General features: G+C 46.5%; 1 protein-coding gene across 1 annotated transcript in view; it reads left to right on the top strand.

The window, feature by feature from the left end:
• Window positions 1-5,202: 5,202 nt before the first annotated feature.
• LOC309553093 (C-reactive protein-like) overlaps window positions 5,203-27,803 on the top strand; it is a gene marked incomplete at both ends in the record, with an annotated part of 76,445 nt that continues 53,844 nt past the window's right edge. Inside the window, one exon of the mRNA XM_082253992.1 lies at window positions 5,203-5,260. Coding sequence (XP_082110118.1) covers window positions 5,203-5,260 — 58 coding nt within the window. The remainder of the gene's footprint in view (window positions 5,261-27,803) is intronic.

The raw sequence follows: 27,803 nt of genomic DNA, 5'->3' as shown, positions 1-27,803 counted from the left end.
TTCTGTCCCTCCAATCTAGTTGCTAGATGTCATCATGCCGTCCTCACGTTGTTCTGGAAAAAGGCAGGCTTCCGTGGCCCAAATGTTGGAGCGTAAAAAAATGATGAAGCCGGATAACCCTCTTGCCCAACGGTTGACTTCTGGCTTGTCAGAACTGATAGCGCGCCAACTACTGCCATATCAACTGGTGGACTCAGAGGCCTTTCAGAAATTTGTGGCCATTGGAACACCACAATGGAAGGTCCCAGGAAGGAACTATTTATCGCAGAAGGGCATTCCAGAGCTGTATGGCCATGTTCAGTGGCAAGTGAATGTATCTCTGGCACTCAGTGTCGGTGCCAAGATACAGCTGACCACAGACACATGGTCTAGCAAACATGGGCAGGGAAGGTATATAACTTTTACTGCCCACTGGGTGACCCTTCTGACGGCCGTCAAGCATGTAACCCGTGGCACCCGTGTAGATTTGGTTTTACAGCCACGGATTGCATGCAGGCCTGCCTCTTCTTCTCCTCCTCCTACTCCATCCTCCCTCTCCTCCTCGGCTGACTCCTCCTTTTCGGCTGCTACCGTCTCTTCCGCTGCGCCGCCCAAAATCCCCAGAACCTATTCGACAGGCGAGGTGAGACGTTGCCATGCTTTGCTGCGTCTGTTGTGCCTGGAAGCCAATAGCCACACTGGTCCTGCACTCCTTTCAGCTTTGCGTTCACAGGCAGATCAGTGGCTGACACCGCTCAATTTGACAGTTGGTAAAGTGGTGTGCGACAACGGTCTCAATCTCCTGAGCGCGCTGAAACAGGGCAAAATTACACATGTGCAATGCATGGCACACGTCCTGAACTTGGTCGTGCAGCGATTCGTTGCCGAATACCCTGGGGTCCAGGACATTTTGCGGTAAGCCAGGAAAATCTCGGGCCATTTCAGAAGATCTTACACAGCCATGGCTCGCCTTGCTGACATTCAGCGGCGATACAACCTGCTCGTCAGGCGTCTTATATGTGACTGCCCGACGCGATGAAACTCAACCTTGTATATGCTTGATAGGCTGCTCCAGCATAAACGTGCAGTTAATGACTACCTGTACGAACTCTGCGTCAGGACAGGTTCTGGGGAGCTTGGTTTTTTTTCACCTCGCCAGTGGCTTCTCATGCGCGATGCATGCAGACTTCTGCGGCCATTTGATGAGATCACCAAACTGGTCAGTCACGGCCAGGGCGCCATCAGTGACATCGTACCTTACGCCTTCTTTCTCGAGCGTGCATTGGGTCGTGTCATTGATCAAGCCATCGAGGAGCAGGAGCAGGAAGATGAGGAAGTCGCAATGTTGGATGAATTCCCAGGAGGTGCTACTCCATCTGAGTCAAGTCAACAACAGGAGTCTGAAGATCAGTCAGAGGAGGATGGTCCTGGGGCGGATGAGGAGGAGCAAGAAGAGCATGCTTTAAACCTTTCTGGGATCCCTGGTGTTGTCCGTGGATGGGGGAGGAGAATGAGGATGACATTATCCTGGATAATGAGCTGGAGCCAGGCCACTACACCGCTTCCAGTTTAGTGCGAATGGGGGCCTTCATGCTCCAGTGCTTTAAGGGGGACCCCCATATAAAAAGCATAAAGGGCAAGGACCAGTACTGGGTGGCAATGTACTTAGACCCCTGGTGCAAACAAAAAATGGCGGAAATGTTACCACAGAGTCACAGAGGGCGGTCAGAATGCAGCACTTTCCGGCCTTGCTGTGAGAAATGCTGCATTCTGTTTTTGCGTGCGCTGGCAGAGGAATTTCCACTTACAGGGAAACAGTTGCGGGTAGCAATCCAACAGCGCCTGCATGGAGAGGTTGGTTTGAAGATGTGTTGGTCACTTCAGATATGAGATCCTTCTTTCAGCCGACCCATGGACAGCTGTACTCTGGATCCAGCATCAGGGAATGCCTAGACCGACAGGTGTCCGACTACATCGGGTTAATGTGGACGCTTTGAGGAGTGATGAACCCCTGGACTACTGGGTGGGTAGGCTTGACCTCTGGCCAAAGCTTGCACAATTTGCAATGGAACTGTTGGCTTGCCCCCCGTCCAGTGTCCTGTCTGAAAGGACGTTCAGTGCAGCAGGGGGGGTCGTGACCGATAAACGCACTCGCCTAGCTCATGACAGTGTTGACTACCTCACATTTATAAAAATGAATGAGGCATGGATCTCAGAGGAATTCAACACATGTGACCAGTAGACCATGTTTGATTAAAATTCCTCATGACATGCCACAAATATCGGCCAGACCTCCAGCCACAGAATACAACGTTCTTAGCTATCAGGTAAACCCATGTGGGCTAATTTTTGGGGCCTGAAATGGCCGACACTTACTTCTGTATCCTGTCAATGCCTAATTTTTCAGACTGGAATTGAAAATCAATGGGTCTGTAAAGGTTCCGCCAAATTGTGGAATGGATGCGGACCCATTTTACAGACATGTGAATGGACCCTATATGTATTAGACAATGTATTTACCGGCTGCTGTCAGTTCTGGCAGATTTAGAAAAAAAAATTTTTGCTGAAAAAAAATAAATTTTTAGGGCAACTTTTCCAATAGCAATAGTTCTGTTATGACATTGTCCATGTTGTGGGACTATTTGTGCACAGCTAGTAAGTATTTTGTGGCTGCAAATATGACCTAAAGATTTTTAAAATTTGCCTGCCATTAAAGTCAATGAACTTGCGGTTCGCTAACATTTGAGAAAGTTTGCGGCTAATGTTCACTATCTCTATGTTCGTTTTCAATTTACATGATGATTGTGATATTGTACTGGTACTCTATGAAACCCAAATAAAACATTTTTGAAAAAAAAATATTGATATTGCTATAAGCAGAGGTGATCAAATACCACTAAAAGAAAGCTTTATTTGTGTGGGAAAAGGACATACATTTTATCTGGGTACAGTGTCGCACGACCGCCCAATCGTCAGTAAAGTAACAGTCCTGTATCGCAACAAAATGGTCTGGTCATGAAAAACCTTCGGGAGGTCAAGTGGCTAAGTGAATTGTCCCAGCAGGGCAGACATGTGAAGATCTTTCTAATCTCTGAGATGGTGTCCTGTAATGGCGACAGTCGGTGGGCCTTTCAATTAACCCACTGTCAGTGTGACAAGCCATGTTTGTTGATGTAGAATGTAAATCTGTCCAGTTATACATATGTGTCTGCAATGGTTGGGACTTACAGTATCTCACAAAAGTAAGCACACCCCTCACATTTTTGTAAATATTTTATTATATCTTTTCATGTGACCACACTGAAGAAATGACACTTTGCTACAATGTAAAGTAGTGAGTTTACAGCTGGAATTCTCTTCCACTCCTCCATGACTACATCACAGAGCTGGTGGATGCTAGAGACCTTGCGCTTCTCCACCCATTTGAAGGATGCCCCACAGATGCTCAAAAGGGTTTAGGTCTGGAGACATGCTTGGTCGGTCCATCAACTTTACCCTCAGCTTCTTTAGAAAGGCAGTGGTCATCTTGGAGGTGGGTTTGGGGTTGTTATCATGTTGGAATACCCAGTCCCTGAAGGGAGGGGCTCATGCTCAGCTTCAGTATGTCACAGTATATGTTGGCATTCATGGTTCCCTCAATGAACTGTAGCTCCCCAGTGCCGGCAGCATTAATGCAGCCCCAGACCATGACACTCCCACCACCATTCTTGACTGTAGGCAAGACACACTTGTCTTTGTACTCCTCAACTGGTTGTCGCCACATGTTATCTTGGTTTCATCAGACCACAGAACATGGTTCCAGTAATTCATGCCCTTACTCTGCTTGTCTTCAGCAAACTGTTTGCGAGCTTTCTTGTGCATCATCTTTAGAAGAGGCTTCCTTCTGGGACGACAGCCCTGCAGACCAATTTAATGCACTGGCAGGCTGACCCCCCACCCCTTCAACCTCTGCAGCAATGCTGGCAGCACTCATACGTCTATTTCCTAAAGACAACCTCTGGATATGACGCTGAGCACGTGTGCTCAACTGCTTTGGTCGACCATGGCGAGGCCTGTTCTGAGTGGAACCTGTCCTGTTAAACCACTGTATGGTCTTGGCCACCGTGCTGCAGCTCAGTTTCAGGGTCTTGGCAATCTTCCTATAGCCTAGGCCATCTTTATGTAGTGCAACTCTTCTTTTTTTAAGATCCTCAGAGAGTTCTTTGCCATGAGGTGCCATGTTGAACTTCCATTGACCAGTATTAGAGAGTGAGAGCGATAACACCAAATTTATCACATCTGCTCCCCATTCACACCTGAGACCTTGTAACACTAACGAGTCACATGACACCAGGGAGGGAAAATGGCTAATTGGGCCCAATTTGGACATTTTCACTTAGAGGTGTACTCACTTTTGTTGCCAGCAGTTTAGACATGAATGACTGTGTGTTGAGTTATTTTGAGGGAACAGCAAATTTACACTGTTATACAAGCTGTACACTCACTACTTTACATTGTAGAAAAGTGTAATTTCTTCAGTGTTGTCACATGAAAAAATTGACCTCATGAACCATAGCACGCCAGGCTTTTATGTCCTCCACAAAGTGCCTCCCAGAGCTTGTCAGAGCTTGTCAGAGCTTGTCAGAGCTTGCTTAACTTCATGGTTAGCCTTTTGTTTCTGTTCATAAGGTTTTCCTGGCAAGGATACTGGAGTGGGTTGCCATTTCCTTCTCCAGTGGATCACATTTTGTCAGAATTCTCTACTATGACCTGTCCATCTTGACCGAGACTGCGCAGCATAGCTTAACTGAATTACGCAAGCCTCTTCACCACGGCAAGGCAGTGATCCATAAAGGGGATACATATACATATAATACAATACAATATATATAGCAGACTAGAAAGGTCACATAGGTTGGCAACGCTTCAGGTCCTTACATCCTACGTGTGAAAAGTGAAATAAGCTAAAATCATTGGTTTATCCAAAATGCAATTTGACAAACACGTTAAAACAATATCCAAAAAAAAATCCAGTGAGAAAGCATTCGAGGCGAGGCCTTAGCAAAAAATAACAGAAGTTTATTAAAGTCAGGCTTTCAACTCTCAAAAAGACAAGACAAATGTCTCTAGCAGGGAGACACTGGGATCCCCACCGATTTTACATAAGTCATTCATATATATATATATATATATTTTTTTTCCAAAATATTCATTTTTTTAATCATTTTATATATTCTCAGGGAGATGGAGCTGAGCGTGCTGGTGTTGATGTTGGTGGTCCCCGCATTTCTTGCACAGGAAGGTAGGTGGTAGAACTTGCAAACACTTACTGCTAGTGGAAATCAGCAATGTAAAATATTCAGATTCTTCTCTGCTTTTCCATTTCTCCTTTTCTTTTAAGAGTTCCACAAGGAGGAGCTGAGCTCTTTCCACTTGCCAAATAGCAAGCAATTGAGCTGCAAGTATAAAAATTACAAGTTTGTTGCACAATTGCAGAAAGTCTGCATTGCATGATTCAGGATCAACTTTCTTTGCAAACATGCTGCAAGTTCTGGTTCGGTTATTTTTTGCAGTAGTCATCCCACCACAGGGGGTCTCTCTGGCTGAATTTTCATGCTGAAGACTTGAAAAGCTTTTGCTGTAGAGCAGCCTTTGTCAAACATAGGGGTGCCTTGAGGATTCTTCAGGGATGCCTGGGCAAAATGCGTAAAAATTGATCAAAAATTTGTATACAAGCCAGCAGTTGGATCAAGCCTACCTTTAAGTTACACAAAGCCATGGGTTTACATTATGCACCATTACGACATTCGGCTGTTTCCCTGCATAGGACCAGTTATGTTCAGAGATAGAGTTGAGCGGACACCTGGATGTCCGTGTTCGGCGGGTTCGGCCGAACTTTAAAAAAAAGTCCGGGTCCGTGTCCCGGACTTTTGCCGAACTTTTCCCGGACACCGAACCCCATTGAAGTCAATGGGGACCCGAACTTTCAGGCACTAAAATGGCACTAAAACACCAATGGAAAGGGCTAGAGTGCTGCAAATGGCAGCAAAACATAGTTAAGAGCATAGCAAGTGCTCTGCAAACAAATATGGATAGGGAAATAACTTAAAACAACAAAAAAAAAAAAACAGAAAAATAAAACAATGTTCTTCATCTCTGAAGGACGAGGCCCATATGGAGTAGGAGGGAGGTTGAGGTGGTTGTGGATGTGGCGGTGTCATAGGCGTGCGCACAGGGTGTGCCGGATGTGCCTGGGCACACCCTAATCACCTAGGGCACATAGCATTATCGCTCTGTTTGCCAGTAAAGAGATGGGAAAGATCTCCCTCGGACCTGCTCTGCTCTATTTCACTTTGCCAGCAGGGAGAGTAATGTATCGGGGCCATGTACATGTAGGCAAACACATGCATGTGTATTTAAACTTTGGGGTGCACAACCTAATGCAATAGGCTGCGCACACCTATGGGCGGTGTAGGTGGAAGCGGCGGTGGAGGAGGACCAGGGCCGGATTAAGAGCATCATGGGCTTGGTGCTGAGGATTTTGAAGGGCCTTTAGGGCCGTGCCTTGGCATGCACCCAGAGGAAGAAGGGTGCAGCCATGCATGCCTAATTCAACATGGGATGCTGTCTCTGAAGCCCATAAACACATCCATGCATCGGCAACTGTCCCTCCTTGTCCGGCCTTCGTGCTGTGTGGGGAGGTTCTCAGGGAGCTGCCTGGGGAAGCGAGCATAGAAGCCAGACTTCTGTGTTTACAAGTGACAGAAGAGCGGTAACAGTGAATATGGCCAACCTGGGGCCCATATAAAGGTAGGGGCCTGGAGCTGCAGCTCCAATAGCCCCTACGTTAATCTGGCCCTGAGGAGGACGAGGTAGCCAACACTGCTTCTTTTCACAAATTTTAAATGAGGGTACACCCCAAAAGAGTGAGAAAGAGCAAAAATGGAACAATGGCTGGGTAAGGTCGGTATCCATCGCTATTCTGCACAAGGTACGGAAAAGTCCCGTGGGATCCATGCCTGGTTCATTTTAATGAACGTGAGCTTGTCCACATTGTCTCTGGACAGGCGGCTGCGCTTGTCTGTGATAACGCCCCCAGCCGTGCTAAATACGCGTTCAGATAATACACTGGCTGCAGGGCACGCCAGCACCTCCAAGGCGTAAAGGGCAAGCTCAGGCCATGTGCCCAACTTGGAGACCCAGAAGTTGAAGGGGGCAGACCCCTCATTCAGTACGTCTAGGCGTGTGCACACATACTGCTCCACCATGTTGGTGAAATGCTGCCTCCTGCTAAGACGTTCCATATTAGCTGCTGGTGCTGCTATTTGTTGTGGCGTGCTGACAAAGCTTTTCCACATTTCGGCCATGCTAACCCTGCCTTCTGAGGTGCTGGCGGTGCCCTGGTTGCGTTGGTGACCTCTTCCTCCTCCTCCTCCTCTGCCTTGTGCTTCCACTGTGGCCCCGCTGTCAGGTGGGAATGCCAGCAGCATGGCGTCTACCAGTGTGCGCTTGTACTCGCGCATCTTGCGATCGCGCTCCAGTGAGTGAATTAAGGACGGTACGTTGTCCTTGTAACGGGGATCCAGCAGCGTGGCCACCCAGTAATCAGCACAAGTTAGAATGTGGGCAACTCGGTGGCCGTTGTGGAGAAACTGCAGCATGTAATCGCTCATGTGTGCCAGGCTGCCCAGAGGCAACAAAAGGCTGTCCTCTGTGGGAGGTGTATGGTCCGTGTCCTCTGTATCCCCCCAGCCACGCACCAGTGATGGCCATGAGCTGGCCTGGGTGCCACCCTGCTGTGAACATGCTTCCATCTCCTCCTCCAGCTCCTCCTCCTCATCCTCCTCATCCTCCAGAACTGTGCCCCTGCTGGACAATTGTGTCCCTGGTGTTTGTGTGTGCAGGAACTCACCCTCGGAGCCCCTTGCGAATGACTGCCCTGAAAGCCTTGGAAATGTTACCTCTTCATCCTCCTCCTCCTCCTCATCCTGTGCCACATCCTCTTCCATCATCGCCCGAATAGTTTTTTCAAGGAGGCATAGAAGTGGGATAGTTAAGCTGAGAACGGTGTCATCGGCACTGGCCATGTTGGTGGAGTACTCAAAACAGAGCAACAAGGCACACAGGTCTCGCATGGAGGCCCAGTTCTTGGTGGTGAAGTGGTGCTGTTCCGCAGAGCGACTCACGCGTGCGTGCTGCAGCTGAAACTCCACTATGGCCTGCTGCTGCTCGCACAGTCTTTGCAGCATGTGCAAGGTGGAGTTCCACCTTGTGGGCACGTCACATATGAGGCGGTGAGCGGGAAGGCCGAAGTTACGCTGCAGCGCTGACAGGCGAGCAGCAGCAGGGTGAGAACACCGAAAGTGCGCACAGACGGCCCGCACTTTCTGCAGCAGCTCTGACATATCGGGGTAGTTTTTAAGGAACCTCTGCACCACCAAATTCAGCACATGCGCCAGGCAAGGGATGTGCGTCAAACCGGCTAGGCCCAGAGCTGCTATGAGATTTCGCCCGTTATCGCACACCACCAGGCCGGGCTTGAGGCTCGCTGGCAGCAACCACTCATTTGTCTGCTGTTCCATGCTCCTCCACAACTCCTGCGCGGTGTGTGGTTTGTCCCCCAAACAGGCAAGTTTTAAAACTGCCTGCTGTCGTTTACCCCTGGCCGTGCTGAAGTTGGTGGTGAAGGTGTTACGCTGTCCAGATGAGGAGGCGGTAGAGGATGAGGAAGCGGAGTAAGAGGAGTTAGGAACAGGAGGCAAACTGAAGCGCCCTGCAATCCTCAGTAGTGGAAGGACATGCGCCAAATTGCTATCCGCCTCAGGCCCATCCGCCACTGCATTTACCCAGTGTGCCGTTAGGGAGATATAACGCCCCTGACCGTGCTTACTGGTCCACGTATCGGTAGTTAGGTGGACCTTGCCAGAGATGGTGTTGCGCAGTGCACACCTGATTTTTTCCCCCACTTGGTTGTGCAGGGAAGGGATGGCTTGCCTGGAAAAGTAGTGGCGGCTGGGCACGACGTACTGTGGGACAGCCACCGACATAAGGTTTTTAAAACTGTGCATCTCCACCAGACGGAATGACAGCATTTCAAAGGCCAAGAATATTGAAATGCTGGCATTCAGGGCCAGGGATCACGGGTGGATAGGGGGGTACTTCCTCTTCCTCTCAAGTGTTTGGGAGATGGAAAGCTGAACGCTTCCACGGGACATTGTGGAGACGGTTGGTGACCCAGGTGGTGGTGTTGCTGACAGATCCTCTGTTTGCGGGGTGGCAGGTGCCGGTATCACTACAGATGTGGCTGGAGCGGCCGAGACTGCAGCAGAAGAGGAAGCAGGATGAGCCAGAGACTTTTCTTGGTTTTGAAGGTGTCTACTCCACTGCAGCTCGTGCTTTGCACTTAGATGCCTGATCATGCAGGTTGTGCTCAGGTTGAGAATGTTTATGCCTCGCTTCAGGCTCTGATTGCACAGGGTGCAAACCACTCGTGTCCTGTCATCAGCACATTTTCTAAAGAACTTCCACGCTACAGAACTCCTTTGAGCTGACTTTGGTGCGCTCGTTCCCTTGCTGCGTTGGGCAGTAGCGGGCGTAGTGTCTAGGGCACGGTCGCTCCGCTTCTGCACCCTGCTCCCTCTTCTGCTGTGCTGGTGGCTCTGTGTGACCACCGCCTCTTCCTCCAAACTACTCAGGTCACCTGCATGACGTTCATTCCATGTGGGGTCGAGGACCTCATCGTCCTCCACATCATCTTCCACCCAGTCTTCACCCCTGCCCTCCTTGTCGGTCTCCACAATGCTGAACACCGCAGCAGTTGGCACCTGCGTTTCGTCATCATCGGAGACGTGCTGCGATGGTCCTTGCATGTACTCATCTTGAGAAATAAGTGGTTGGGCATCGCTGCACTCAATCTCTTCCACTTCTGGGGCAGGGCTAGGTGGATGGACCTGGGAAACCCTGCTGACAGAGTCCTCAAAAAGAACAAGAGACTGCTGTATGGATTGGGGCTCAGACTGCTTGCCTGATTTCCAAGGGGGTGAGGTGAAAGACGGTTGGACATTGGCTGCAGGTGCCAACTCTGACCTTTCTGCAGTAGACTGGGTGGGAGACAATGTGAAGGAACTGGAGGCACTGTCAGCAACCCAATCTACTATCGCCTGTACTTCTTCAGGCCTCATCACGTCTAGAGGCGCATTATGCCCTACCAAATACTGCTGCAGGTTCTGTCGCCTACTCACACTTGAGGAAGGTGTTTCACTTGTGCGTGTAGCTGGCACAGATCGACCACGTCCTCTCCTTGCAACAGGAGCTCTACCAGCAGCACCACGACCCAGGCCACGGCCCCTATTTGACGGTCTCCTCATATTTCTGTAATTTATGATCTTGCCCTAGAAAGTGTTTAATGAATAGCGGAACAAAACAACAACAGTATCGCACGGGTGTATCTGACAGTCAAATATGCAAACTATGCCGCAATTTAATGTTTTTTACCCCAAAGGGGTGTATATTGAATAGCGGAATAGGAAAAAGGATAAAAAAACGGTGTATCTCACACGTACAAACACAGACTAGGCCCCAATTAAAATTTTTTGTGCCCTAAAGGGCGGATGAGGAAGAGGAGTAGGAGGAGTTGGGAACAGGAGGCAAACTGAAGCGCCCTGCAATCCTTGGCGGTGGAAGGAGATGCACCAAACAAATTTAAAAGGTGTATCTCACACGTACCGATACAGACTATGCCGTAATTTAATTTTCTTACACTCCAAAAGGGTGTATATTGAATAGTGGAATAGGAAAAATGTTATAATACGGTGTATCTCACACGTACAAACACAGACTAGGCCCCGATTACAATTTTTTGTACCCTAAAGGCGGGATGAGGAAGAGGAGTAGGAGGAGTTGGGAACAGGAGGCAAACTGAAGCGCCCTGCAATCCTCGGCGGTAGAAGGAGATGCGCCAAACAAATTTAAAAAGGTGTATCTCACATGTACCGATACAGACTATCCCACAATTTAATTTTTTACACTCAAACAGGGTGTATATTGAATAGCGGAATAGGACAAATTTTACAAAACGGTGTATCTCACACGTACAAACACCAACTAGGCCCCGATTACAATTTTTTGTACCCTAAAGGCAGGATGAGGAAGCGGAGTAGGAGGAGTTGGGAACAGGAGCCAAACTGAAGCGCCCTGCAATCCTCGGCGGTAGAAGGAGATGCGCCAAACAAATTTATAAAGGTGTATCTCACATGTACCGGTACAGACTATCCCGCAGTTTAATTTTTTACACTCAAACAGGGTGTATATTGAATAGCGGAATAGGACAAATTTTACAAAATGGTGTATCTCACACGTACAAACACAATCTAGGCCCCGATTACAATTTTTTGTACCCTAAAGGCCGGATGAGGAGTAGGAGGAGTTCGGAACAGGCAGGAGGCAGACTGAAGCACCCTCAAATCCTCGGCAGTATGAGATGCGCCCCAAAAATTGGAAAGGTGTATCTCACACGTACTGACACAGACTATCCCGCAATTTAATTGTTTATACCCAAAGGTTTTGATTAAATAGCGGAATAGAAAATATGATCAAAAAAAGTGTATGTATCTCACACGTACAGAAGCACACTAGGCCCCAATTACTATTGTTTGTACCCCTAAAGGCAGGATGAGGAGTAGGAGGAGTATGGAACAGGCAGCACCCTCAAATCTTCAGAAGTATGAGATGAACCCCAAAAACTTGGAAAGGTGGATCTCACACGTACCAACACAAACTATCCCGCAATTTAATTGATCCCCAAAGGTTTTTATTGAATAGCGGAATAGGAAATATGATCAAAAAAAGTGTATGTATCTCACACGTACAAAACCACACTAGGCCCCAATTACTATTGTTTGTACCCCTAAAAGGCTGAATGGGGAGTAGGAGGAGTATGGAACAGGCAGCACCCTCAAATCTTCAGAAGTATGAGATGAACCCCAAAAACTTGGAAAGGTGGATCTCACACGTACCAACACAGACTATCCCGCAATTTAATTGATCCCCAAAGGTTTTTATTGAATAGCGGAATAGGAAATATGATCAAAAAAAGCGTATGTATCTCACACGTACAAAACCACACTAGGCCCCAATTACTATTGTTTGTACCCCTAAAAGGCTGAATGAGGAGTAGGAGGAGTATGGAACAGGCAGCACCCTCAAATCTTCAGAAGTATGAGATGAACCCCAAAAACTTGGAAAGGTGGATCTCACACGTACCAACACAGACTATCCCGCAATTTAATTGATCCCCAAAGGTTTTTATTGAATAGCGGAATAGGAAATATGATCAAAAAAAGTGTATGTATCTCACACGTACAAAACCACACTAGGCTCCAATTACTATTGTTTGTACCCCTAAAAGGCTGAATGAGGAGTAGGAGGAGTATGGAACAGGCAGCACCCTCAAATCTTCAGAAGTATGAGATGAACCCCAAAAACCCCAAATATCATTCAGCTCTGCTGCAGGCCACAATTTAAATTTTTTTTAACCCAAGGCTGTATATTGAATAGTGGAATAGAAAAAAAGTGTATGATTTCTGAAACCACTCAATATTAGCACATGTGAACTGAACACAGCAGTGTATGATCAGTCAGCACAGCACAGCTGAAGGAAAAATGCTGCACACAGTGACTGATAGAAAAATACTTTTCTCCCTCCTCCTCAGTGGGCAAAAAAGATTGTGTTCACTGCACCCCAAAAACATTGTGTTCACTGCACCCCACAAAGATTGTGTTCACTGCACCCCAAAAAGATTGTGTTCACTGTACCCCAAAAAGATTGTGTTCACTGCACCCCAAAAAGATTGTGTTCACTGCAGCCCACACACAGCAAAATGGATGTGGACCACTGACACCTGCCTATCTCCTATCCCACACCACACAGCAATATCGACTGTAGTTTGTAGAACACACTGTCTGACCCTAAAAATCAGCAGACTCTGTCCCTAAAAGGATTGATAAGATCGTAGATCGGGTGACTGCAACCCCCCCCCCCCACACACACACAGCAATATCGATTGTAGTTTGTAGAACGCACTGTCTGACCCTAAAAATCAGCAGACTCTGTCCCTAAAAGGATTGATAAGATCGTAGATCGGTCACTGCAAACCCCACCCCACACAGCAATATCGATTGTAGTTTGTAGAACACACTGACCCTAAAAATCAGCAGACTCTCTCCCTAAAATGCCTACAATTCGCCCTGCCTAACACACTCCGACCTGTCCGTCAATTCTATCCGGACACAAATGTTTTTTTTTCCTGTCTGTCCCTAATCAGCAGCCAGCACCCCAAAAAGATTGTGTTCACTGTACCCCAAAAAGATTGTGTTCACTGCACCCCAAAAAGATTGTGTTTACTGCAGCCCAAAAAGATTGTGTTCACTGCAGCCCACACACAGCAAAATGGATGTGGACCACTGACACCTGCCTATCTCCTATCCCACCCCAGACAGCAATATCGATTGTAGTTTGTAGAACACACTGATCCTAAAAATCAGCAGCAGCCTCTCCCTAAAATGCCTACAACTCGCCCTGCCTAACACACTCCGACCTGTCCCTCAATTCTATCCGGACACAAATGTTTTTTTTTTCCTGTCTGTCCCTATTCAGCATGCAGCACGTTGATGTGTGCTCTCTCCCTGAACTAAACAGCAGAATGACGCCGCAGCGGCGCTGCCTCAAACTTATAAAGACTTGGTCACATGCTTCAGACGGCCAATCACAGCTACTGATACATTTGTAGGCATGGCTGGGATGGCTTAGGCACACCAGTTAAACGCTTGTTGATTGGCTGTTGAAAGCCCGCCATGAAAAGCGCGCCAAAGCATGCAAAACCCGGAAATAAAACGACCAAACACGGATTTTTACCCAAATATACAGTAAAGTTTTTGGGTCCGTGTTCGGGTAACAAAAATCCAATTATTCGGTACGAACACGAATAATACAGTCTGTGTTCGCTCAACCCTATTCAGAGACCTACGGTTCTTTTCTTTGTTTTTTGTTCATGTCAGCATTTTTATGGTTTTTTTTTTTGTTTTTTTTAAAGGACTTGTCAAAAACTGGTGTTGTTTTTTTTTTAACCCTTTGAGCACTTTTTGGTGAATGAGTAGGGGTACTATGTACCCTATACTCATTTACATGGGGAGGCAGGATCTGGGGGCACCCTTGTTAAAGGGTGCCTCCAGATTCCAGTAAGCCCTCTGCCCGTAGACCCCCTCAACCACAGGGACAGAATTGTGGGGAAGAGGCTCTTTTCCCCATCAACATGGGGACAAGGCGCTTCGGGGGGCAGAGCAACCCTCAAACCACCCCCCCATGTTGTGGGCATGTGGCCTGGTATGGTTAAGGAGAGGGGAGCTCACTGGTCCCCCACCTTTCCTGGCTAGCTGGGCGACGTGCTTGGATAAGTGTCTGGTATGGATTTTTGGGGGGACCCCACGCCATTTTGTAAAAAAAAAAAATAAATGTGAATTTTGTAAGGGACCCTACGCATTTTTTTTAAAAATTTTGCCATTAGGTTCTTCTAAAAATTCATACCATATCTGAAGCGCCTGGTATGAATTAAGGGGGACCCCATGCTGTTAAAAAAAGAATGCTATTCTGAATAAATAATGCTAAAAATACAAACAAAGTCTGAAATTCCCAAAATGAATTGGTCCTTTGACGCAATATTGGACCTTCGGCATTTCTTTTGTATATTTAGAAATAGGAATAGCTGTTTTTTAAGGAGTGGGCGGCTGCTGGCATCCTTAACGACCATAACAGTGCAGGGTCCCTCCCAATCCATACCAGGCCCTTAGGTCTGGTATAGATTTTAAGAAACAACAAAAGGTCCCAGCGCTGACCACTGTGGCACCCACACTGTGAGTTGTCTTGAACCATACTGGTGCAGCTGTCAAAATCAAACAAAATGACCATCTAACAGGCAACCAGGAGAGACAGCGCTATCCGGATGTTGGTGTTATCATAGCAGTCCTCAAAGGATGAACAAACTGGTGGATTCAATGTACAGTTGATTGAAACAACCAGAAGGGTAACAGTGAATGAAGTAATAAAAATCAATTGCAAAGTCAATGAAGTCGCTGATACGATACTGGGCTAGCCTTCATCCGATAGGGATCGGTGAATGGCTTGGAAATGAACCGGGTTGCCGTGGAAGGAGATGTACTCTGAGAAGCCACGGACGAAGGGAAGGTGGGCCGGGCCCGCTGGTGCTCCCGTGTGACGTTACCGCGGCTTAAAACCACAGGGCGAAAGTGTCATACACAGAAGCAGGAAGAACCAGCCTGAAACTCATAAAGAGAGCGTTGCCAAGACAACGCGTTTCGCGGGCATGCGCTTTGCTGTTATGACGCGTTTCGTGTGAATGCGCTTTGTCAAGCATACGCACAAAACACGTAGTTACGGCAATGCTCCAGGCTGGTTATTCCTGCTTCTGAGCACAACACTTCCTCCCTGTGGTTTTGAGCCACGGTGATGTCACTTGGGAGCGCCGGCGGGCCTGGCCCGACTCCCATTCATCCACGGCTTCTCTGAGTACATCTCCTTCCACAGCGGCCCAGTTTGTTCAATCTAGTTGAGCCACCAGCCATTCACTGATCCCCATTGGATAAAGGCCAGCCCGGTATCGTATCAGCAAATGTATTGACTTTGCAATTGATTTTCATTACTTCATTCACTGTTACCCTTCTGGTTGTTTCAATAAATTGTTCATTGTATCCACCAGCTTGTTCATCCTTTGAGCACTGCTATGATAACACCAACATCTGGATATAGCTTTTCTCTTCTGGTTGCCCGTCAGGATTTTAAGGGAAGCTCCACACCCAAATAAAAAAATGGCGTCAGGCCACCCCCCAAAATCCAAACTAGACCCTTATCCGAGCAAACGAAAGGTGGGGACTAGCGAATGCCGTCCCCATCCCCCACCCCAATCATCGCTGCTGTTAGCTGATGAGTCATTGGTTGTTAAAGTGTTACAAAACCCACAACAATAAAAATCAGTCTGTATATGCAGTAAAGCATGCTTGTTATACTCAATGTGGAACCTAAGGGGTTAATACTCCGCATTGTGTATAAAGGCTATTTGATCCTGTCTTCTCTGATCTTCCTCTTTTTTATCTGACTCAACCCATGTTGTGATAAAACAGAGCATTAGAAGTCAGGCTGCATGTGATCAGCACAGGGCCAATCAGCACTGTCCAGGCAGAGGGTGACAGGTGACAGGGGAGAATGAAAACTCCTCCTACAAGCTTTAACCATACACTGAAGCAGAAGTCACAAGACTGCTTTATACTGCTGATGAGAAAAGTTATTTAGCAGTTTATATTGACTAAAATGATTGCATTTCCATGATCTGTGTACTGTGGGAGATCAGAGAATGCAGGCTCCTGGGTTTAGTAACACTTTAAGGACGCGGCAGCTGGCTTCCCGGCACTCTCCTCAACAACTAGCTATTCTTCACACCGAATTCGAATCAGTCCACAATATTTCAACCGATCCGAATTCAAATTGTTCGAAAATGTGGAAATCAGATAACAAAACGAAACTAAATAAATTTCAATGAAATTAGTTGCTATCGTCATTCGAGATTCGTATACATCGAAATCTTCGAATAACCGAATGTCCGAATAACCAGAAATTTGTCTGAATTTGAATTCAGAACGAAACAAATTGCATGTGTCTCCTGCTTCTATCCATCAGGAATTAGTATAAGCCTATGCCTGAAGGTGGACATTCCTTATGGTGTGCCTGTGTAGCTCAGTTTATCATTTTCTGCTGCAAGGACTGTGCTAGAAAGCTTGAGGAAGTGAGAGGTGTCCTCAAGTTGTTACCTTGTCCTACAGGAGTATCCCACAGTAAACCTGCACCTATCCAAGTTGAAGTTTAATAAATCATCAGAAAAAGGATATCCCTAAGCTGTTTATTGAGCCAGAAGAGTGTGACTGTGTTCCAGGTTGCTAGTACGCTAACTGGGGAAGGAACATTGGGACCAAAAGAGCAGGCCTTTTAGGGGGCGAGCACTAGATAATAAATGCGGATTCCAGTTTATATATCTGATAGAGTTCCTATACATCCACAAATGGGCTCATTAAAATATTAACAGAACCTTTGGAGATAAAAGTAATACCTGCAGGGGGCGTGGCCTGGACATGGCGGCTGAGGCTGCTTTTTAAGTGAGCTCCGCGATCTAACCCACTTAGCCCGGCATTAACTCAATACTGCCCTGCGGTATGAGGTCTGCCAAAAGGAGAAAGACTAGGAGTACCCTTGGACATCCACATACCTCCCGTAACTCACCTGCTGGAGGTGAAATTTGGCACTTCTTCTCCCCCTCTCAGCCATCCTCCCCGGCAAGCAAGATGGCGGCGCCATGCAATGTGCTCCAGGCCTGCGGCAATTCTCTGCCGGCGTCACCTGCGCCCTCTACGGCTTCAGAGATGCTCTCAGATACCCCCACTGCCTTCCGCCCTCCTGACCCGAGCACGTCGAGACCATTGAGTCAACTGGGGGCTGACGAGGAGCTCCGGACCATCCTTCGCTCCCTCCCGAGCGTGGCCGACATAGAGGCAATTGTCGGCTGCCTAGAGGCCGCTCACCGCAAGGAGGGACAGGCTGTTCAACAAGAAATCCAACGGGTGACGGACAGAGTGTCAGTGGGGAAAGCGGCCATCTCTGCTATGGACCACCGGTTGACTTCCCTGGAAAAGTCGCAGGCAGCACACATGGAGGCCGCGGTAGCGATGCAGCTACATATGGAAGACATGGAGGACCGTAGCTGCCGAAATAACGTCCGCCTGAAGGGTCTCCCAGAGGCGACTGGCATGGAAGATCTACCCGCTACGATGTCTGCTGTCCTGAGTCAAATTTTGGGAGAGGACACTCCGGAGAACCTTGAGTTTGACCGAGTCCACAGGGCACTGGGTCCCCGGTCGTCGGATGTGAAGCATCCGTGGGATGTGATCTGCAGGCTGCATCGGTGATCCGCAAGGCCTGGGACTCTGGCCCGCTGGATTTCGATGGGGCCTCCCTGCAGTTTATGCCCGACCTGTCGAGGGCCACCTTATACAGAAGGGCTTTGCTTCGCCCGCTTTTGGAGCTGGCCAGAAGATCTGGATGCACTTACCGGTGGGGCTATCCTCTATCGGTCATGTTCCGTAAGCCCAACGTTGCCTTCACTCTCCGATCACCGTGTGACCTTCCTGCTCTGTTTGTCTTCCTGGGGACGGATCCGATCATCGTCCCCAATTGGCTGCTGCTATTACCGAGGCCTCCACATCGGGGGATGCCCCCCTGCTACCTCGCCCGCAGTGATCCCGCCGCGGCTCAAGGGCTCGTCTAGCGGAAGCCCCCAGGTAACTGTGAGTACATGCTCATTACCAGAGGCATACATGCCTACCTGATCCCCTCTTTTTTGTTCCTTTTTGTTGCACTATAGGTTCCTCATGTTGACCCCCTCTGGGACACACGGACTTGTTCTGCCCCCCTTTGTGCTCCCCCTGTGCTCCTCTGCCTTCCCCCGGGTGTAACCACCTCTCTCTGGACACGGCAGACTTTGCGGACTACCTGTGCACACCGACCCTTGCTTTTTTTTTTTGTCCACACAGACTACCCTACCCTAAACTGCTTTCGTCTGTGTTGGGCAACCCCCCCCCCCCCGTGAAGCTTTGCTGTAAAAATGATCCTCACACCTGTGACTTACAGCGGGAGAGATGTCATCTGCACCCCTGCTGTGACTGTGGATATCCCTCCGTGAGGTGAGGGGCCGACGGAGGAACTGCTGTTGTGTAACATGGCTCGGGGGATTCTTCTTTTTTACCATTGGGAACTGTGGAGTCCCCCCTGCCTCCGGGCACGGGGGACTTTCGGGGATGGGGGATTGAGGATGTTGGGGTGGTGGGGTGCTGCGGGCGGGGGGAGATCAGGAGCAGGGAATATGTTCTTGAACAGCGTTGGGGCATTGCCATGTCTTAGGGGATGGCCGGGACTCCCTGGGAGAGGAGTTGGTTTCATTGTGGTGATGTTCAATACCATCGAGGTTCCGGTTCCTGGACCGGGGGGGTTGATCTGCAGGGTAGGGGGGTCGGGCACTGTTCACAGACCTCTGGTCTGATGCTTTCTAGAGGAGGTACAGTTTGTCCACACCCCTCTTTTTCTTTTTTTGTGGTACAAAGAGAGGTGTGGATGGGGGAATTGGGTCATGTTTACGGGGGTCTTGCTATGTTATACTGTAGACTATTTGGTTATACGTCGTGCCTTTTGACTTAGAGGGATTTCTTCGGGGGGGGGGGTTGCCTTTTCTCCTTACATGTCTCCTGCTCCTAGTTTATTTTTTAATGCCTGGCTGTGTGGGTGGACTGGACTTGCGGCTGTAAGTCGAGCCTCTTCCATCCACGCTCCCACTTAGGTTTGCCTGGGGTGAGCTCCTGCAGCCCCCTAGTGCACCCGCAGGGTTTTTTCTTTCCTGCATCTTAGTGTTGCCAACGGGCACAGCTCCCGTTTGTTGTCTGGTCTTCTCCTCTCCCTCTTTCCCCCTTCTCTCTCCCTCTTGTTGTGTTCCTTGTCCTCTTTCCCATCCCCCTCTCTTCCTCCTCTAGCTCCCCACTCCTCTCTCCTCTCCACCCCCCCCCCTTTTTTTTAAATGGATGATCTCAATGTGGTCTCACTCATTGCGAAGGGGCCCAATGTCCGGAAAAGCGTAAAGTGCTTCTGAACGATTTACGCCTATGCCGTGCCGATGTGGCGTTTATACAGGAGACCCACTTCAGGGAGGACCGTCTTCCGTTCCTCAAAAAACGCTATTTTCCTATCTCTTTTCACTTGACTAATGCTACGGCGAAGTCGAAATGGGCGTTGATTCTCCTATCCTCTTGCGTTCCCTGGTCCTTGAAAGCCCCCATGATCGACCCGGCTGGACGCTATGTGGTCGTCAAAGGGTCCGTGGGCACTTTTCCGGTAACATTTGTGACTGTATACGCACCAAATAACGGACAGGATGTCTTCATAGTTCGGGTGCTTAGGAAGCTCGCTTCCTTTCAGGAAGGCCAGCTAATTCTGGGGGGGGGGGGACTTCAATGTCCCTCTGGTCCCCGCCGTGGACACTTCTTCTGGGGTTTTGTCCTTGTTAGCTCAATCTCTTCAGGAGGCAGTTGCAAGATGATTTACGACCCTTCAGTCCCAACCTCCCTAGTGTAGTGAATTTTCCTTCTGCTGGCCAGGAGATGCAAAGACATACAGCACTTAAGCTTAATGTGTATACATCTGATTTATTTCGGTTCGGCTCACATATTTATGGGAAATTTGAGAGGGAAAAACCAGTTCAAACTAGTGTACAATCCATGGGTCAGTTTGACAATAGAATATATCTACTAAGACAAAACATGAAAAGGCTTTTGTTTCCCTAACACACTGCTGAAAATGTGGGGTGTAGTGTGTCTGAAAGTTTGTTTGTGGAAAAGCCGTTCCGGCTCTGCTCAACTGTCTGATGTGTTAATATGTAAGTACTTGTCAATGTGTTCAGGCGTTTGTCTGTAATCCATATGCAAAAGTTAAGTGTCCGGGATAAATGAAATGTGTTTAATATGTAACACTTATCAATGTGTCTGTAATCTGTATGCGGATGTGTCCTAGGATGAGATGTGTTTAATATGTAATTGCAAGGGCCCACATTCCATTGGAAAGTGGGCATTAGCTAAAATGAATTCTCTGGTATCATGAAATTTAATATTTCATCAAGGCACACTCTTTCAACCCAACCTTTGATCCCAACCTTATTCATAAGGGTGGGGTCACCTAGAGTCTGAAAATAGCACTATGTGCCCTCCTGGGATATATGTCCAACTATGAGTCCCACATGATAGTAACCATCCCTTAGGGAGCTGGACATTCTTGACATAACTGGGTTGCATTATTGTATGAGTGCACGTCATATTATTGATAACTGACTTGCACACGCGAGGTTCTAAAAAGGTGACATTATATTCTAAGGTGTATGTAGGCTGGCGACTTGGTTGTGTGCACATAGGGATATAACTTCTTAGAATTCTATCAAATCAAAAACAGACATGTTCAATGGGGAGGGCCATAGCTTGAAAGAATATATGGCCTGAAAATCTAAACTCCATATTATGGCAATACAGTCACTACAAATAGACCATGGCAGCACATACCACCTGTTGACTATAGCATGTGAATCTTCAACATCTCCTAAAGCCTTTGCCAGGAAAGGGCAAAAATAAACCCCCCGTTCAATGGAAGGAAAAAATTCCCTTTCGACCCCCGTATCATCAGAGCGGTCAGACTAAAACCCTGGCAGCTACAACGTTAAACAATGTCCTTGGCAGTCTGTGGAAAGAAAATCCCAAATGATGAAAGTTCCTTGTCCTCCTCCTGGTAAATGCTCAGATGTAAGTCCACTCTAATTAAGCCACCAATCGGAAATGATCTGCATCTTCCTCAGGCTCTCATCTTCTGGTCTGTCCCATCCCATCCGGTTTGGTCCTGGTCCACCTCTCGATGCTCGGTACAATCTCCGGTCCGCAGTCGTGGGGTGCAGAGGTGGGGCTTCCTTCAGTCGCGATGCGTGGATCCAAACCGGGGAGTCGTCTGTCAATACCGCTGTTCTGGTCACTGCTTGAACTGTCACAGGAGGTCCGTAGGGTGGGTCTAGCGACTTCAGCTTATGGGGGGGCCTTCACCAGGACTCTGTCTCCGGGCTTGAATGGGTAGGTCGGTGCACCAGTTGGCAAAGGAAACAAGAGCGAAATATCACCATAATCACTGTTTAATTTTTCAATTAATTTTGCCACATATTCCTCTTGTATCTGCTGCAGATCTCCAGGTATGAGAATTAATGGATTCCTGGGGTGGGGAAAGGGTCTCCCTATCAAAATTTCAAAGGGAGATAGCTTGGTTCTTGGGTCTGGAGTCATTCTGACTTCAGCAAGAATAGCAGGTAAGTACAGAGACAAGAACTTGGATATCACAGAAAAAAATGACAGGAGTATAGTGCGGCACTGGGCTTCTGGTCTTACAGGCAGGCAGCAAAATAAATGCTAGTAAGAACCACTTGCAGCACTGGGGTTCAGGGCTTACAGGAAGGCAGGTAATTTTAAGACAGGAAGGATACCTAATGGCACTATCTGGGGAGAACACAGCATGTCCACACATGCAACAATGGTGAGGGCCCTTGGAGGGGTTGAACTGCCTTGTCTTCTCCAAAGGTGGAGATGGGTTAATTTGCAGCCCTCTTACTCACTCAAGCAGGCAGCTACCTAGAACTAAGGCCAATAGACAACTGAGAATCCCTTGCATGGCTAAGATGCTGTGATCACTAAACAGTAGGGAGTAAAATTCAAGCTGTCTTGTGTACATGGACACACAGAGACACACAAAACAGCTAGAACTGAGTACCCATGCAAACATAAATTTATAAGGGATGGCACAGTTGCCCAGTGACACCAAACAGGAAATTGAAACCAAACAGGTTTGAAATAGCCTTGGAGACACAGGGTTTGACTTCAAGGAACATTCATATGCAAAGCCTGGGGCAATGAGTCACCTTAGAATGAAAAGAGATGGCTTGGCTGGCCATGCGGCTAATTGAATTAACAACAGGAGGTTACCTTGTCTTAAAGTTTAAATCTTAGCAATACCAAAGTAACTTTAACAATTTGTAATAACACTGACATATGTTCGTTATAATTCTTAGCACACTATAGGTGTAAAAATAGAGCAACAATTTATCCAATTCCATCCTATTCTTCCATCTCACAATATAATAAAAACTTTATAAGACAGGAGATGCTTAATTATCTAAGGCATAGAAACTCATTAATGCCAGAGCTCATATATGTCAGATTAGAACACATCAGATATCTGACACCCAATAAATAAGAACTTTCTAACACCCCTAAAAACAGTCTAATAAATCAGAAAAAAAAAACAATTTGGAAACAATACTCCCATTGGTGAGTTGTCTTTGAAGACTGTGATCTTCCTTTGTTCTGAAAGTCTTTAAATCAATAAAACCAGGGTATAGAATTTGTCTGAGAAATAAGCATAAAAAAAAAAAAATAGTAACAAAACATTATATTTTCCTCCTAAAATAAACCAAAGATTAGAGGAATTTAGCATACAGTAAGCATGTCAAATATTTTCCTTCCTAACAGTGCACTTCTCTAATACCAAAAATGTTGACGTCAAATTAATTATTACCACGTGGATTTCTATATTTTTTTTTGTTATGGTATACCATAAATTTAAAGAAAAAAATTATTATTGTTCCCCATGGTTAAAAAATGAGCAGCTCAAAAATAAACATTAGTAATTTCCCATTTGGCTACAAGAAAATTATACGTCACCATATTGAACCCATTTGGAACATTCTTCAAAAACTGTTTTTTTCTACAAAAGCAAAAAATTATAGTTAATACACATCTGTATATACAATTAACAGATTCTTTTGTACTTTCCTCTTAAAATTTACTCGGCTCAGTCAATTTGTATGACAATACAACTGTTTACACTCCCAAACCTTGCAATTACCTGTGTCACGGGGGGGAGGCTGAAGAACACCAAATTGTTTGTTTTAAACAGTCAAAGGTTACCTCAATCATAAAGTTAAAATTGCTCACGATTTAAAAATAGAAATACAATTTTAGTCCTTAAGGTCACACTTTACACACCAGATATATTTTCTTGCTTCTAAAAGTTGCCATGACCAGCATAGCACGGATTTGTTACCTTTAGTTGTACTTGTGGCAAAGTCACATCACTTTAAAACATGGAGGATCCTAAAGAACGATTTCAGGGACTTAGGTAATAGATTGAGGAATAGGACCTCCAAGGTGGTTTTCTCTGAAATACTGCCTGTACCTCGAGCCACACCAGAGAGGCAGAAGGAGATTAGGGAACTTAACAAGTGGCTGAGGAATTGGTGTAGGAAGGAGGGGTTTGGGTTCCTGGAGAACTGGGCTGACTTCTCAGTCGGCTACCGGCTCTTTAGTAAGGATGGGCTGCACCTTAATGGGGATGGTACAGCTCTTTTGGGGAGAAAGATGGCCACCAAGTTGGAGGGGCTTTTAAACTAAGAGACGGGGGGAGGGCTCAGAAGTAGAGTCAGTCAGGAGGGAGCAGAGGACTGAATGCAGTTGTAGGGTCAGCAGCGACAGTAGGTCCATAACGTCAATTGGCAGGTCTGTGCGGGAAAACCTCAGACAGAAACAGGACTAAACATAACCGCCAATCACGTTTAACTTCTGTAAAACTAAGAGGGGTATATGTTAATGCCAGGAGCCTAGCTAATAAAATGGATGAATTGGAAATGTTAGCACATGAGGATGACATAGACCTTGTTGGAATAACAGAGACTTGGCTCGACCCCTCACATGACTGGCTGGCCAATATCCAAGGGTATTCGGTGTACCGGAAGGACAGGGTAGGAAAAAGAGGGGGAGGGGTATGTCTCTATGTCAAGAACAATATAAAGGTGATAGAAAGGAGTGACATTACGGATGGGATGAGCATGGATTTAGAATCTGTGTGGGTTGAACTCCATAGGGAAGGAGAAAAGGGAAAAGTAATTGTGGGGGTTTGCTATAGGCCACCTAACCAAGGGGAGGAGGTAGAGCTGGAATTTTTAGCACTAATGGGTAAAGTGGCAAAATTGGGATCAGTCATCATATTGGGGGACTTCAATTATCCCGACATTGACTGGGAAGAGGGGATTGCACACTCACAGAAGGCCCGTCTATTCACGGAAACCTTACTGGATAATTACATGTCACAGTTGGTGGATTCCCCTACCAGAGAAAATGCAGTCCTGGATCTATTGATCACTAATGACCCAGACATAATCTCGCAGGTAGGAGTCCAGGACAACCTGGGCTCTAGCGATCACAGGATGATCACATTTAGCGTAAATAACAATATAACAAGGCAAGTGGGGAACATAAGAATCCTAAACTTCAGAAGGGCAAACTTTCCAAAATTGTACTCATTGATGGAAAGGGTAAACTGGGACCAAACCCTGGGATCACTGACCACGGAGGAAAAATGGGAATGCTTTAGGAACATATTAAGCAAATGCATCTTGCAGTGCATTCCTGTGGGAAATAAATTTAGAAGAGACAAAGCCAAACCTGGCTGGCTAAACCGTAGCGTTAAAAAACTTATTAGGGGATAAAAATTGGCCTTCAAGAAATATAAATCAGAGGGCACAGTATCTGCTTTTGAGCAATACAAGGAGGCAAATAAGAAAAGTAAACAAGAAATCAAGATGGCTAAAATCAACTTTGAGAGACAAATAGGGGAGGATAGTAAAAAAAACCCAAAGAAATTCTTTAAATATATCAACAACAAAAAAACTAAGGCAGAGCATATTGCACACATAATTAACAATGATGGGAGGATGGTTACAGAGGACAGTGAAAAAGTGCCCGTGCTGAATGCTTTTTTCTCGTCAATCTTTACACAGGAAAAGGAGGAGTACACTGACCATGACTGTATGGTTAGTAGTAATACACAGGACTTGCCAATATGGCTAACAGAGGGTGAAATCAGGGAAAGGCTGGATAAACTTAACACAAACAAATCACCAGGCCCGGATGGCGTACATCCGAGAGTACTGAAGGAACTCAGTAAGGTCATATCTAGACCACTGTTCCTGATCTTTGCTGACAGTATTAGGACAGGAGATGTACCAGGGGATTGAAAGAAAGCTAACGTGATTCCGATATTCAAAAAGGGCCAGAGGCATATACCGGGAAATTATAGGCCTGTCAGTCTGACATCAATAGTATGTAAACTTCTGGAGGGGAAGATAAGGGACTATATCGTAGAGTATGCTAAAGACAACAACATCATCAGCAGTAATCAGCACGGGTTTACAAATGGGCGTTCTTGTCAAACCAATCTCTTAGCATTCTACGAGGAGGTGAGCTGTGAGCTAGATAGGGGCAGACCAGTGAATGTGGTGTACTTGGATTTCGCTAAGGCGTTTGATACAGTTCCCCACAAACGCTTAATTTATAAAATAAGGTCTGCAGGTATCGACAGCAGGGTTTGCTCTTGGATACGGAATTGGCTTAAAGGGCGTGTCCAAAGGGTGGTAATAAACAGCGCATACTCAGACTGGTCTGAGGTAGTAAGCGGGGTGCCCCAGGGCTCAGTCCTGGGACCAACCTTGTTCAATTTATTCATAAACAGCATTGAGGATGGGATCAGTAGTTCGTTATCAGTTTTTGCAGATGACACAAAATTGGGCAGGGCAATAACTGCACAGCATAAAGCAGATATCCTACAGAATGACCTGGACAAAATAACGGAGTGGGCAACGACATGGCAAATGAGGTTTAACGTGGAGAAGTGTAAGGTTTTGCACTTGGGGACTAAAAACATAAAAACACAATACACGTTAGGAGGGGAACCCTTGGGGGAATCAAAAATGGAGAAGGATCTTGGAGTCTTGGTTGATGATAGATTAGGCAACAGCATGCAATGTCAAGCGGCAGCTGCCAAAGCCAGCAGATTATTAGCATGCATAAAGAAAGGGATGTATTCCAGAGATAAGACTATAATCCTTCCACTTTATAAAACTCTGGTCCGACCGCTTCTGGAGTATTCTGTCCAGTTCTGGAGGGATGTGTTGGAGCTGGAGAGAGTCCAGAGAAGGGCAACTAAACTGATTAGGGGATTGGAGGACCTTAACTATGAAGAGCGTCTGCAATCGCTCGATTTATTCTCCCTGGAGAAGAGACGTCTGAGGGGGGACATGATAGCAATTTATAAATATCTTAATGGGGATCTCAGCTTAGAAAAAAAGCTGTTCATTCGAAGGGATTGCATGAGGACTCGAGGACATACAATGCGATTAGAGGAGAAGTGTTTTAACCTCAGGCAACGAGGGGGGTTCTTTACTGTTAGGGCTACAAGATTGTGGAATTCTCTACCACAAGAGGTGGTTTCTGTGGGAAGTATGGTGGCTTTCATAAGACTCTTAGACTTACATCTCAAGGATCAGAACATTCAGGGCTATGTGAGATGATTACAACCACACACACCTACACAGGTTGAACTGGATGGACTATTGTCTTTATTCAACCTCACCTACTATGTAACTATGTAACTATGTAACATAAGTAATAAACACAAAACAAATCATTATGCAACCAGTATTCATTCAGTGTTATCAACTGTTTTGCTGATACAGCACTTTTCGAACATTATTAAAACTAACACAACATAACAATCCATGGATCTCACACACCGCTACACGACTAAGGTTGCCCATACACGATACAATTCTTATACAATTTTCTAGATTTCATTTTTCCCTTGGGGTTCTCCATACCTTGACGATTGCCCATTATTCTAAGCTCAGAATATGAAGTGAGATTAGCTGAATTTGAAGGTTTATATACAGTATATATAGGGATGGTGATGTCAGTATTTAGACTTTATTGGAAAACCTAGTTTCCAACTTATGTGGTTTCCTGCGTCTTTCTAATTAGATTTATCTACACCCAATTTATGGTTTGCTTTTAACTATTCTCAGTTGGGCAAGTTTATACCTTCAAGCTCAGCTTAATATCACATGCAATCTCCATATACATCTGTACAAATGGAATGCAATCATATATATATAACGACTAAAAATACACTTAAGTGTCTATACAGTAATATACAATATTTAGAGGGAAAATTCACTAGCACACACAGTACTGCTTTGTAACCAGGGCATCAGGCCCTCTTATTGTCTTTCTAACTGGGGCATCAGACCCCCTTATTATCTTTAGGAATATCA

This window comes from Pelophylax lessonae, assembly GCF_965119305.1.
Source record: "Pelophylax lessonae genome assembly, chromosome: 4".
NCBI lineage: Eukaryota > Metazoa > Chordata > Amphibia > Anura > Ranidae > Pelophylax > Pelophylax lessonae.
This window is presented reverse-complemented; position numbering and strand designations above follow the sequence as displayed.